The sequence below is a fragment of the Brassica napus genome, chromosome C3, assembly GCF_020379485.1.
Source record: "Brassica napus cultivar Da-Ae chromosome C3, Da-Ae, whole genome shotgun sequence".
NCBI lineage: Eukaryota > Viridiplantae > Streptophyta > Magnoliopsida > Brassicales > Brassicaceae > Brassica > Brassica napus.
Window position 1 is genome coordinate 59,338,825 of NC_063446.1, and position 12,687 is coordinate 59,351,511.

At 36.9% G+C, this 12,687-nt stretch overlaps 2 protein-coding genes across 6 annotated transcripts; both read right to left on the reverse strand.

The window, feature by feature from the left end:
* Positions 1–1,293: 1,293 nt before the first annotated feature.
* On the reverse strand, positions 1,294–5,199 carry LOC125583419. 4 transcript variants are annotated; one of them, XR_007320416.1, is made up of 3 exons: positions 2,269–5,199; positions 2,101–2,182; positions 1,294–1,840 (listed from the first exon to the last, which is right to left on the reverse strand). XR_007320416.1 is itself a non-coding variant. In XM_048750334.1 (3 exons), exons 1-3 carry the CDS (start codon positions 2,376–2,378, stop codon positions 1,436–1,438), a joined length of 597 nt encoding a protein of 198 aa, XP_048606291.1. In that variant the 5' UTR covers positions 2,379–5,176; the 3' UTR covers positions 1,294–1,435. The 4 variants fall into 4 exon arrangements, 1 of the variants encoding a protein (XP_048606291.1); XM_048750334.1 differs by having other exon boundaries at positions 2,269–5,176; XR_007320414.1 differs by having other exon boundaries at positions 1,294–2,182.
* A 1,021-nt stretch (positions 5,200–6,220) lies between these two features.
* On the reverse strand, positions 6,221–12,348 carry LOC106379767. Of its 2 annotated transcripts, XM_048750333.1 has the most exons (18): positions 12,093–12,348; positions 10,872–11,735; positions 10,382–10,783; positions 10,183–10,281; positions 10,021–10,095; positions 9,857–9,925; positions 9,640–9,789; positions 9,477–9,548; positions 9,327–9,398; positions 9,126–9,260; positions 8,960–9,028; positions 8,780–8,866; positions 8,292–8,702; positions 7,780–8,208; positions 7,391–7,644; positions 7,222–7,303; positions 6,716–7,100; positions 6,221–6,619 (listed from the first exon to the last, which is right to left on the reverse strand). In XM_048750333.1, the coding sequence occupies exons 2-18, from the start codon at positions 11,721–11,723 to the stop codon at positions 6,354–6,356; spliced, it is 3,909 nt and encodes a 1,302-aa protein (XP_048606290.1). In that variant the 5' UTR covers positions 11,724–11,735; positions 12,093–12,348; the 3' UTR covers positions 6,221–6,353. The 2 variants fall into 2 exon arrangements, with proteins under 2 accessions (XP_048606290.1, XP_048606289.1); XM_048750332.1 differs by having other exon boundaries at positions 10,923–12,341.
* Between the last annotated feature and the right edge of the window lie 339 nt (positions 12,349–12,687).

Consider the following 12,687-nt stretch of genomic DNA (forward strand, 5'->3'; position numbering starts at 1 on the left):
TTGTTTTTGGAAAACTATCCTGAATACCTAAAATGATATCCAGATTATAGAAATCTATCGTCTGTGATTAAATAAATTCACATTTACACTGTTATCGAATATCCACCATAGCCTAGTGGCAAGCCCTTCTACTCTTAGTGTACCCTTATCACACAATAAGCCGTGTTCGATCCTCGTTGTGTATACTCACATTTTTTTCTGTTTTTAGTTAATTATTCAAAAGTTATATTCGTTTTATTATAGCTTTTGGCAAGTATAACACCCTTGGCACAACGGCTGCACACTTTGATTCATCTTTCGAGAGTTCACGAGTTCAATCCAAATCGGATCACATTCTTTTGTTTTTGGAAAGCTATCCTGAATACCTAAAATGATATCCATATTATAGAAATCTATCGTCTGTGATTAAATAAATTCACATTTACACTGTTATCGAATATCCACCATAGCCTAGTGGCAAGCCCTTGTACTCTTAGTGTACCCTTATCACACAATAAGCCGTGTTCGATCCCCGTTGTGTATACTCACATTTTTTTCTGTTTTTAATTAATTATTCAAAAGTTATATTCGTTTTATTATAGCTTTTGGCAAGTATAACACCCTTGGCACAACGGCTGCACACTTTGATTCATCTTTCGAGAGTTCACGAGTTCAATCCAAATCGGATCACATTCTTTTTCATTATTTTTGTAAACTTTAAAGGAATTTGCTAGGCTATGGTGCATTTTGCTTTCTCACTTTTTTTCTGGAAACCCATCCTAAAAGTACCATAAGCATTTGACAATTCATCAAGACATCCTAAAAAATTTTGAATAAAAATCTAAATGAAAAAAACGTTAGGGATAATTCATTACAAACTTAAACTTAAACGTTAGGGATAATTAACGTCAAAGTAGAAAAACAGAGTAAAAAACAGAACAAATATGACATTTTCACTTCCTTTGACCTTCCTGGAAATCTTTATCCATAAACTGGTCGAAGATCTCACAACATAGCTTGCTTCGTAAGTCCATCGCAGTTTCATCATTTATATTAGCCATGCTCTTCAATCCCAGTGACCTGCATTCCAGCATCTTCACAACAAAAATACCACAGTTGTATGGAAATTTTGTCTTTGGAAGCCCTTCTGCAAACTTAACTTGAAATGGACTGATATCTTCGAAATTAACCTCTTCACCAAGAAGTTCCATCTTTATGGCACTAATCAACACTGTCATAAATACCCAAAATTATACAATAAATTAATCACCAACAGACAACAAAATGAATATGTAAAAATGCATCACAAGCACAAGCAGCAAGAGACAAACTTTTATTTTCTAAATTAGCTAAAATTCTTTTTTCAGGATACGCATACTTTCACAATCCTATCCATAATCAATGTAACAATATAAATAAAACTGATTTTTCTACACTGAATGATAAAATTAATAAATCACAAAGAGTTTTTACCTGCCAGTTCTTGGATTTGATTAAGAGCACGTTTGATATTTGCTTTTGGAAGACCACAATGGAAGAGTGTGATTGTGTTATCAATCAATTGTATCTCCACCCCAATATAGTGATAGCTCAACTTATCTTCAATGACACCATATATAACATCAACATCTTCCAGCCATACCTTCTTTGGATGTATTAAACCTTTCACAAGTTCGCCTACACAGCCCTCCAATAACGTTTGTTTTTTCTTATGTGGCTTCCTGACAGATTCATAAGCGTACCCAACCACTTCTAAGAATCTGACTGGTACAAAGCATGCTGCTGGAAGATTGTTGTTGCGGAACCAAGCACCTTGCTCAACCCTCTTACAATTTAGCATTTCAAATGCAACATTTATGTGCTGCCAATGTAACAATATAGTTAGAAACTTCATATAGAACTGCTATAACATGGACATCTAACATAGCTCAACTCAACCTCTTCCTAAACATATGACACAATCAAATATCCACAAAGCATTATTACCACTCAATAAGAATCGAAACAGAGTTTGTAAATACAAAACTCAATCATATCCTTTTCCTAATCACATTGCATCATCCAGAACCACATTAATTATTAACATTAAATAAATAGAAGACAGAACAGAGTGTTGATTACCTCTTTGTTGAGATTCTTTTCTGCATCGTCCATTTTTTGAAAGAACTCTTTTTCAATTTCTCTTCCATTGATATAAAACGGTCTGTAGTTGATAAAATTAACTAGTATCAATCGAAACTTTTACAAAATAAATTAGGAATATTTATGCAAGGACAAAAAGTTGCTTACACACGATATATGCCCCGTAGATCCATCCAGTGTGCAAGCCTTGAAAACCGAGGAAATTCAGGTGTCACAAATGGATCAATTGGAAGGATTACCTCAGGTGTTACAGGCATAGGAGGGTTTCTAGGTCGTATTGGCCTCTTCTCTTCTCGCTGTAGAAAAGGAAGCAAATCTACTGGCTGAGCATTTGCTTTCTTCTTCTTCTTACAAGCGACAGCCTTCGCCTTCCCCTTTTTGAATGACAAAAATTCAGATACATTTATATCTTAATTCCTAGTATGATGTATAAATATTTCATACCTTTTTATCACCATCTCCTTCACTTGGATTCACACTCTGCGTCTGCTCTTCTTCTATCTGAAAAACAATACCGAGATATTAAACAAATGACATTATTTTTCAATTCAAGTTATCCAAGGCATTTGTTTTACCTTTTCTGTCATCTTCCAAACACCATCTACCCATTTTCTTGGTTTTCGCATCTCAGAATGGTTGAAGTAAATTTGTTCAGTAGAATTGTTCAAAGAGACAAAACACGTGCCATCAAACAAAATGACTTTAACTTTTCCAGCGCACCAGGCACCATTGTCGAACACCTCTACGTCATCCATTAGCTCATAACTTTTCTTCGCTCCAGGTCTCTCAGGTGGTGGTTGAGGACGTATTCTGTCAATTGATACACGTGTCTCAACACTCCTTTTCCTCTTCTTTTCGTCCAGAGACGGTGCGGAGTACTCAACTTTCACCATCTCAACCCCATCAACCAAATATGTTGCCAACACATTTCCTGGATACCATTTATGACAAGTATTGTCATCTTGTGATGAAATCTCCACATTTGCTCCGATCTCAAAGGTATTTTGAACTCTGCTTTCTACATCCTGTGATGGTTTAGATTCAAGGATATCCAGTCATTTTGATAGTTGCTTTATATTTATTAAAGGTTTTAAAATAAAAGTAATACCTTATTTTGCTCGTGAGTCTCCTGAATGTTTGGTGAAATGTTCTCATTCATAAGCTCGTGAGTCTCCTGAATTCAGGAATGGTTTCATGAACACGTACAAGGGCTTCCAAAAATTACTTGAAAAGTCCAATTTTTTAAAGAATGTACCTGTTGCGTCTGAATTGGAGTAAGGACTGGAGTCTCAATATTCTGTTGAGCTATTGGAGAACCAGGTGTCTCTTTCGTGATCTCATTCATAGGCTCTCGTGTATCCTGAAGTCAGGAATGGGATTATGAACACGTACAAGAACTTCCAAAAATTAATTGAAGTACAACCAAATTCATAATTTTATAAATACCAACAGTTTTCAAAATTATACTTGCCTCATTGTTAAGTTGTTCATCTGCTTGATCTGTATTGGCTTCACCTTGTCTGGAAGCCGTCTCATGAAATGGAGTTGTGTCAGTCTGTGCAAGTACAACAAAAATTAGGAAGGCAATCCTAAATATGTATAACATCTTCCAAAATTACTTGACAACTCAAAAAAAAAACTGAATCAAGAACTAGATAAACATTAATTTTAATTTCCGAAAAAAAGTTACCTCATTGTTTGGAGTTTCATATGAAGTAACTCTTTGTAGTTTCTCTAGTTTTGTCACACGTTCTTTAATCTGTTTCCTGTCTTTTTCAATCAAACACAAACGATCGTTCATGATCCTTAAATTATCTCCCACCATCTCGCTGATTCTGTTGATCTTTGATTCCAAAGACTCCTCCTGATACGAAGAAGAAGCTTGACTCATCCCTCCATTCCCAAACAGTAAAGATGCTCTTCTTATTTGTTCATTAGCACCGTATAGGTCTACTGACATGTTTCGCCAATCTCTAATTTTAAACTTATAACCTCTCTTGGATAAATCGGCCATGTCATCCAGATCTTTATTAGCTTCGTCTTCCATGCAAACATCAGCTTCTGGATCATTAGGAATAGGAGGTAGGATGCATATGACCTTAAGCTGAAACCATAAAAATAATTAGCTTTTAAATGGAGAATCATAAGGCAAAACAGAAACAAGAAAAAAATAATGTAAAAACTTACATGATCTTTGATTTCAATTAGGAGAACATCTATCAGCTGTGGAGAAGCTATTTGAAGGTACTTCTCACACAAAAATATTGGGGTAGACGGTTGAACGCTCAGAATAGGAACCACTTGACTGAATGCATACTGTAGCAAAGGTACTGACTCAAGTATCCATATAAGAAATGCCATAGGGAATCCTTGCAAATCATAATTGTTTTTGTCGAGGCTTTTGTCGACAGCTCTCTGAAGTGATTTTAACAGCAAATTATAAGCTGTTCTCCCCCATGGGTATGTCATCAAGACATCCATATCCTGCGCTATTTTCACATAATCCAAAGTAAAAGTTGTGCCACCGTCGAGAAGGCTCTTCTGTAGTAGTATGCTCTCAATCAGGAGGAGCATTGCAAGGCAGAATCTCTCATCAGAAGCATCTTCTCTTGTGTTTCTGAGCTGCTTCTCCACGTCCTTTACTGTATGAGTACGCCCTTTTAGGAAGTCCCACTTAAATCTCTCGGTTTCCTCTCGTGGTTCTCTTGCTTCACCACTACATTTCAAACCAGTCACCATGTGGAATTCTCTTATAGAGAACCTCATTGGCTGAGCACCAAAATGGAACCAGGCTTCGTGTCTCTTCACTGTCTTGATGCTTTTGGTGAGAACTGCGTGCACTATCTTAGCTGATAATTTCAAAGACCTCTCTCCAAGCTTGATCACCGGTCCCAAAAACGTCCCTCTTATTCTGTTGAACTCATCATTTCCTAGAATTTCCTTAACAGTTTTGATATAAGCAACTATCGAGTGTTGGTTTATCGATATCGTCTTCTCTGGCTCTGATCCAATCGGATACCTCAGCTCAGGCAGTGCTAGTCTTAATGGTAATGGATCTTCCATCTTGTTTCTATGCTGCCTAAAAAAGAAAAATTTTATTGTCTAAATTAATTAAAATCCAATTTTCAGGAAGGGTTTCCTGAAACAATACAAATCCTTCCTGGAGTCTATACACATGCTTTCACATGAACTAGAATTCTACCAATCATATTAGGTTAAAACGAGCAAGTCTATACACAAGCAAAAACCAGGAGACCAATCTCTCAGAAAGAAAACACACATAAGGTTGAATCTGCAGGAAGGGTTTCCTGAAACAATACAAATCCTTCCTGAAGTCTATACACATGCTTTCACATGAACTAGAATTCTACCAATCATATTAGGTTAAAACGAGCAAGTCTATACACAAGCAAAAACCAGGAGACCAATCTCTCAGAAAGAAAACACACATAAGGTTGAATCTGCAACATACCTTAAAGAGATAGAGCTCTAGAAATGGTTTTTCTCGGAGAATAGAGAGAGCTCGCGTAAAAGATCGAGAGAGAGAGAGTTCTGGAGATGGGTTTTCGTCGGAGATCGAGAGATATGGAGATGAGAGAGAGATTCGAGAGGCGGAGACGAGTGAGATTCGAGAAGTTTGAAACGGCGAGAGTGTTGAGACGGCAAGAGTTTTGTCTTTTTCCAATCGAAATGTATTGTTTTGGAAACCTATCCTATATTAATTGGTTTAAGTATGCTTATGTAATATTCTTTAACAGATGATTCTCCTCAGACCAGCGGTTAAACCGAGGCATTTCATAACACAAAAGTCTCTCTATCCCCGGGTTCGATAAGTGGTGGATTCAAAATCAATTTTAATTTTTTTTTGTGTTACAGTTTGGAGTTAAATACAATTAAATGTAATCCATTAACAGATGATTCTTCTTTGCCTAGTGGCTAAAATCCCACACTATCCAAATACGCAAACTCTCTCCCTCTGGGTTCGATCCTTTTTGGATCTAAATTTTTTTTTTTTTTTTGTCTGTAAACATCACAATTTTAAGCTTACAATTTTTTCTGGAAACCCATCCAGAAACATTATTTAACCTTCCAAGATATATGATACCCAAAAAAAATACTTGATATCCTTCCAATCTTTCTTATGTAACCAGACGCCAACAACATAACAAAATAAACAGTCATAACTAAAACCGAGTCTTAACTAAAACAAAAAATGTTTTGATGCATCATTCTCATTTCCCAAAGCTCTCATCCACAAATTGGTTGAAGATCTCACAAGACAAGGTTCTCCTTAGCTCCAATGCATTGTCATCATTAATCTTTGTCATGTCTCCTATCTTCAATGACTGGCACTCCAGAATCTTGACAAGAAATATCCCACAGTTGAAAGGATGTTTTGTCTTGGGTAAACCTTGTGCCTGCTCAACCTCAAATGGAATCATCTTCACTTTATCTACCTCATCACCAGAAGATTCCACCAGCAGATCAGAAATCAACACTGTCATATTTAAAAATCAATATCAAGATAGAATCAGTTGAATATTTCAAACCAAGAAACAGTTGAATACATCAAATACAAATTGTTTATACATACCTGCCAACTTTTTCACTTGAGGAATATCAATGCTGTTGCTTTCCTTTTGAAAACAATCATATACTGTGATTCTTTTCTTCTTCAAATGAATTTCCATCCCAATCCAGACATTGCTTTTTTTTCCAAGAGTAATCCCATACACAACATCAACATCTTCTCCCCATGTCTTCTCTGGATATACCTTCCCTCTTACAATATCTTTAAATAAATCGTTGAAAATCTTTTTACCTTTGACCTTTTCTTTCTTGTAAGCCAAATCATGAGAGAGCAAGCAATGCAAGAACTCCATAGGTAGGAAGCACGCCTTTGGAATCTTGTAGTTGTGGAACCAAGCAGCATTCTCATTTCTTCTGCAATTTAGCATTGCAAAGGCTCCATCAATGTGCTGCAAAAAAAATGCAAACATTATCTATTTTGTTACTATCTAATTCCTGAAACTAAACAAATCCTTCCTGAATTTTTTTTTTAAAAAAAGCTCAAGGCAAGAACATATGTAAAGAAATTACCTCTTTCTTAAGGTCCTTTTTTGCATTTTCCATGCTTTGAAAGAAAGATTTCCTTATCTTATTATCATTGATTGATAGGGACCTGCAGTCGATTAAAGATTCAAAGGAATTACTAAACCTTTTATACATAAATATAAGAATATATAGACAAGGACAGAAACATGCTTACGTTTCATGCATGCCGGGCTTTAATGTCATCCAATTTTGAAGCCTTGAAAGCTTATGTTCCGCAGGAGTTGAAAACGGATCAACTGCAGGTATAATCTCAGGTATTACAGTTAAAGCCGGATTTCTGTCAGACTTGAATGGAGTTTTTGTGTCTCTAGATCGTTTAGGCACCCTCTCGCTCCTTCTTAGGAAAACATTATCCATTCCTGAATTTTGTGATGAGGCAGCAGCTTTCCTTTTCTTATCAGGCTTCACCTTTAATCAAACAATAGACACCAAGCAAAATATTATCAAATTTGTTGCAATCGGAATTTCTGGAAACCATTCCTGAAACTAAAATGTATGTATATCAAACAATTCACGTGAAGTATAATTCAAGTTATGATTTACCTTATCTGCCATCTTCCAGACTCCATCTTTCCATTCTCTATGAATTCGCAAATCTGAATGTTTGAATAGAATAGTTTCCATAGAAGTATAGAGACACACCGAGTATGTGTTATCACCAAGTACCATGCTAATTTGTCCGCTGCTCCAGCCATTGTTGTAAAAGACTTCTACCTTATCCATCATCTCAAAGGATTTTTGGTCACTAGTTGGTGTTGCAGGACGTATTTTGTCAGCCGTGATAGTATCCTGAAGTTTCTGAAGTCTATGTTGGTCTGCGAAGAGTGTCGTGTACTCAACTGTCAGCTCCTCTAGTCCTTCACACAGTTTAAGATCAACAACCTTTCCTGGATACCATATTTCGTCATCAGTAGACAAAATCTCAACCTCTGCGCCTATTTGAAAGTGAGCTAGAAGCCTGCTTACTTCAACCTATGAAAAATGAAGATTCAGTAACATCAGCGGTTTCAAATTGTTAGAATAATAATTAAAGATCAAATATACTCGATGCATACCTCGTTTGTTTCTGAAAAATCTATAGCACTTGTCTGAAGATGCTCTGTTTTCTGAGTAATAGGCGGTATCTTCGAAACATGCTCAGTAGTAGGTTCAGTAGTAGGCTCTGTGGAAACTAGCTCAGTAGTAGGTTCTGTAGTATCCTTGAGATTTTCTTCTGCTTGATTCTGCTCTGATGGTGTCTCATCGGATTGCTCTCCCTCACTTGTCTGAAGGTGCTGTGTTTGCTGAGTAAGAGGCTGTGTAAGAGGCTGTGTAAGAGGCTGTGTCTTCGAAACATCTGTGGAAACTAGCTCAGTTGTATGTTTTGTAGTATCCTTGAGATTTTCTTCTGCTTGATTCTTTCTGCTTGATTGTGTCTCCTCTCCCTCACTTAGAGAAAAATATTGGGTCGCAGTTTCTGTCTCACTCTATAAGACAAAAGTAAATGGTAAGAGTTAGTTGAATAGAAAAATATTACATAAACATTTTAAATATTTCTTCTTACCAAAGCATTCTTATTTTCTTCAATAACTAGTGCAATTAGTGAAGACAATGGAGAGGAAGGTGTGTGATGCACAGCATGTGTATCCTCCTGTAATAACAATAAAATAAAAGAGGTAGTTATGAAGAAGTTTCTACAATTTAAAATTCAAGTTGTACTTATGAAAGACATTTCTATGCTTACCTTTTTATTGTTTGCTGAAATGATCTCAGTCAATGGCTGTGTAGCCTCATACGTTCCCTCTGTTACCGTCTGCAAAAAAAACAAAAAAAGTCAGGAAGGGGATCAAAAACACGTACAAAAGCTTCCAAACATTACTTGAAATCTCCAAGATTTTTTGAGCATTTACCTGCTGTTTCTGAATTGGAGTAAAAACTTGAGCCTCAATACTCTTTGGAGATATTGGAGAAGAAGGTGTCTCATTCATTTCCAGTGTTTCTTTTTGCAAAACTTGAGTCTGAGCAGCAGGTGACTCAATCACAATCTGCAAAAAATATCAGGAAAGGCCATCATGAATACATTCAATTATAATTTCTAGAGTAAATATTACCTCATCATTTGTTTTTCCTTCTTCTTGATTAGTTTTGGGTGGCGTCTCATCAGTAGAGGTTTGTGTTTCCCTCTGCCAAAAATTAGAAAGGTCTATATATGTAAATCACCCAAAACTAATTGTAAACTCCAACTGTCATTGAGCATATACCTCTTTTGTCAGATTAGGAGTGAAAACTTGACTATCAAGGGCAGGCGTGTCATCCGATGGCTCTCTCTCAATCTGTAAAAATTATCACGAAGGCAATCCAGAGTACGTTCTAAAGCTTCCAAACATTAACTTAAAAATCCAAGATTTTTTTTTGACCATGTACCTGCTGAGTCTGACTTGGAGTATAAACGGGAGTTTCAATACTCTTTGGAGCTATTGGAGAAGAAGGTGTCTCATTCATTTCCACTGTTTCTTTCTGCGAAACTTGACTCTGAGCAGCAGGTGACTCCCTTGTTAATTTCTCTCTCACAATCTGCAAAAAAATATCAGGAAAGGCCATCATGAATACATTCAACTATAATTTCTAGAATAAATATTACCTCATCATCTGGTTTTCCATCTTGATTAGGATTGGATGGCCTCTCAGCAGGTGACTCACTTGTTTCTTTCTGTCAAAAATCAGAAAAGCCTTTATATGTAAAAAAAATCACCCAAAACTAATTTGTAAACTCCAACTGTGAAAACAATATCATTGAGCATATACCTCTTTTGTCAGATTAGGAGAGAATACTTGAGTATCAAGGGCAGGAGTGTCATCATCTGATTCATTCATTGTCTCCTGCAAAAATCAAGAATGCATTCAAGAATATGTACAAAAGTTTCCAAATATTACTTCAAAACTCAACAATATTTATTGGTTACATACCTCATGTGTCAAATTAGGCTGTTGAGACATTGGAGATAAAGGCGTCTCACTCGATGGTTGCGTGTGAGACATTGGAGATAAAGGTGTCCCACTGGATCGCTGTTTGTCAAATATTAGGAAGGCATTCAAGAATATGTACAAGATCTTCCAAAAAATACTTGAAAATGCAAATGTAAAAGAAGATGTTTTGAGAATTTACCTGTTGTGTCACGTTAGTGGGAAAAACATTGTTGTTTCCTTCCAACTCTGACACACGGGCTCTAAGATGCATGTTTTCTTCTTCCAGTAATGACATTCGATCCTTCATGCTCTTCAGATTCTCCTCCATTACCTCGATGATCCTGTTCACTTTTTCATTTACTGAATCCTCATCAATCGGAGTAGAAGCTTGGCCAGTCTCCTTATTTGCCATCATTTGAATAAGAGCATCCAATGTTTCAAATGTGTCTACACACCTATTTTCCCAGTCATCGGCTGTAAGCTTGTACCCTTTCTTTGTTACATCTTTCAGTGTTTCCAGCTCGTCACTATATTTGTCTTCAATGGAGATATCATCTTCTGGATCATGAGGAATAGAAGGTAGTATGCAATGGACCTTCAGCTGAGAGTATTTTAAAAAAGACCAATGAGAAACATATTAAAAAGAAGAAGCCAAATAAACTGAGAAACATATACTTGGAAAAGCTTACCTTTGTATCAGCTTCAACCTGTAAAACCCTATCAAGTGATGGATTCTCTACCTCAGTGTATTTTTCACACAAGTAAGTCGGCCCAGGAACCTCAACTGTTGGTACACACTTACTGAACTTATTCCTTAGCAAAGGAATCGACTCTAGTATCCAAAGAAGGAATACTAGAGGATAACCTTGCAACTCAAATTTGGATTTATTCTCCAAATGATTCGCGACAGCGTTTTGAATTGACTTCAGGAGCACAATGTAAGCCTCTTTTCCCCATGGATATGTCATATCCTGTGCATTTTTCGCATATTCCAAAGGAAAACTCCCTCCTTTGCTCTTCCGCAATAATATGCTCTCTACCAGGATGAGCATTGCGAGGCATACTCTCTCCTCAGAAGCATCTTCTCTTGTGTTTCTGAGCTGTTCCACCACGTCACTTAACTTATGACTACGCCCCTTTAGCAATTCCCAATTAAATCTATCGGTTTCCCTTCGTGGTCCTTCTAATGCACCACTACATTTCAAGCCTGTCATCATATGAAATTCTCTTATAGAGAACCTCATTGGCTGCGCACCGAAATGGAACCAGGCTTCATTCTCCTTGACAGAAACGATGCTTCTAGTGAGAATGGCGTAGACCATCTTTGCTGATAACTTCAATCCTCTCTCACTGAGCTTCATTATAGGTCCCAGAAATGATCCTCGGACTCTTATCATCTCATCTGGTTTTAGGATGCTGTCAACAATGGAGATATACTCTGAGCCGGAATATTGGTTGATTGCTGACTTTTGCTTTGGCTGTGAACCAATAGGATACTTCAGCTCTGGCAGTGCTAGTTTTAGAGGTACTGAATCTCCCATCTTGTTTCTATCCTGCGTAAACAAGGAAAAAAAAAATTTCAAACTTTTCTGGAAGGCTTTCCTGAAATAACACAACAAATGCTTCCTGAAATTATTATAAACACTAGACAGTTTCACAAGCAACAAAAGACTCATAAGCAAATTCAAGACCCTATCAAAAATATCAACATTCCTAATCAAAACAAGACTCCAAGCAAAAAAGTTTCAAAATGTGTTACCATCCGAGTTTCAATATTCAACATTCAATAGATGCAGCAACAAATGCTTTCTGGAAATCTTCTAAAAACATTCAATAGATGCAGCAAGAGACAACAAACTTTTATTTTATAAATTTGTACAAACACACAGAAGGTTGAATCTGCAACATACCTCAAAGAGATGAATTATGCTCCAACAACTTTGTGTTCCCACAATTCAAAAGTCTTTCATTTGCTTCGCTGGTTAATAAGAAAGAGTAACAAACAAATCAAAATCAAAACGCAAGCTTCACAAATTTTAATTCAAAAACCCTAATTTTAAAAAGTTACATAGTGATTTGTGTCCGATTTTGAGAGTAGAGAGTGTGACGCTGATGATTAGATAGCCGGAGAAGATGATTAGCGAGCCGGAGAAGATGATTAGCGAGCCGGAGAAGATGACTAGCGAGCCGGAGAAGATGATTAGCGAGCCGGAGAAGATGATTAGCGAGCCGGAGAAGATGATTCCCGAGCCGGAGACGATGATTCGCGAGCCGGAGACGACAGTGCCGGAGACGACAGTGCCGGTGAGGGTTTGAAGATTCCCGAGCCGGAGACGACACAGTTCGAAGAGTCGCGAGTGAAGGAAATGAATTGTTTGTTTTTTTTTATTCTTATAACACAAGGGTAGTAGTGACATTTTACCCTTTAATGAATGTCATTTTTGTGACTTTCATTTTCTGGTGTCATTTTTGTGACATAAACTTGAAAGGTGTTCTTTTGGACAA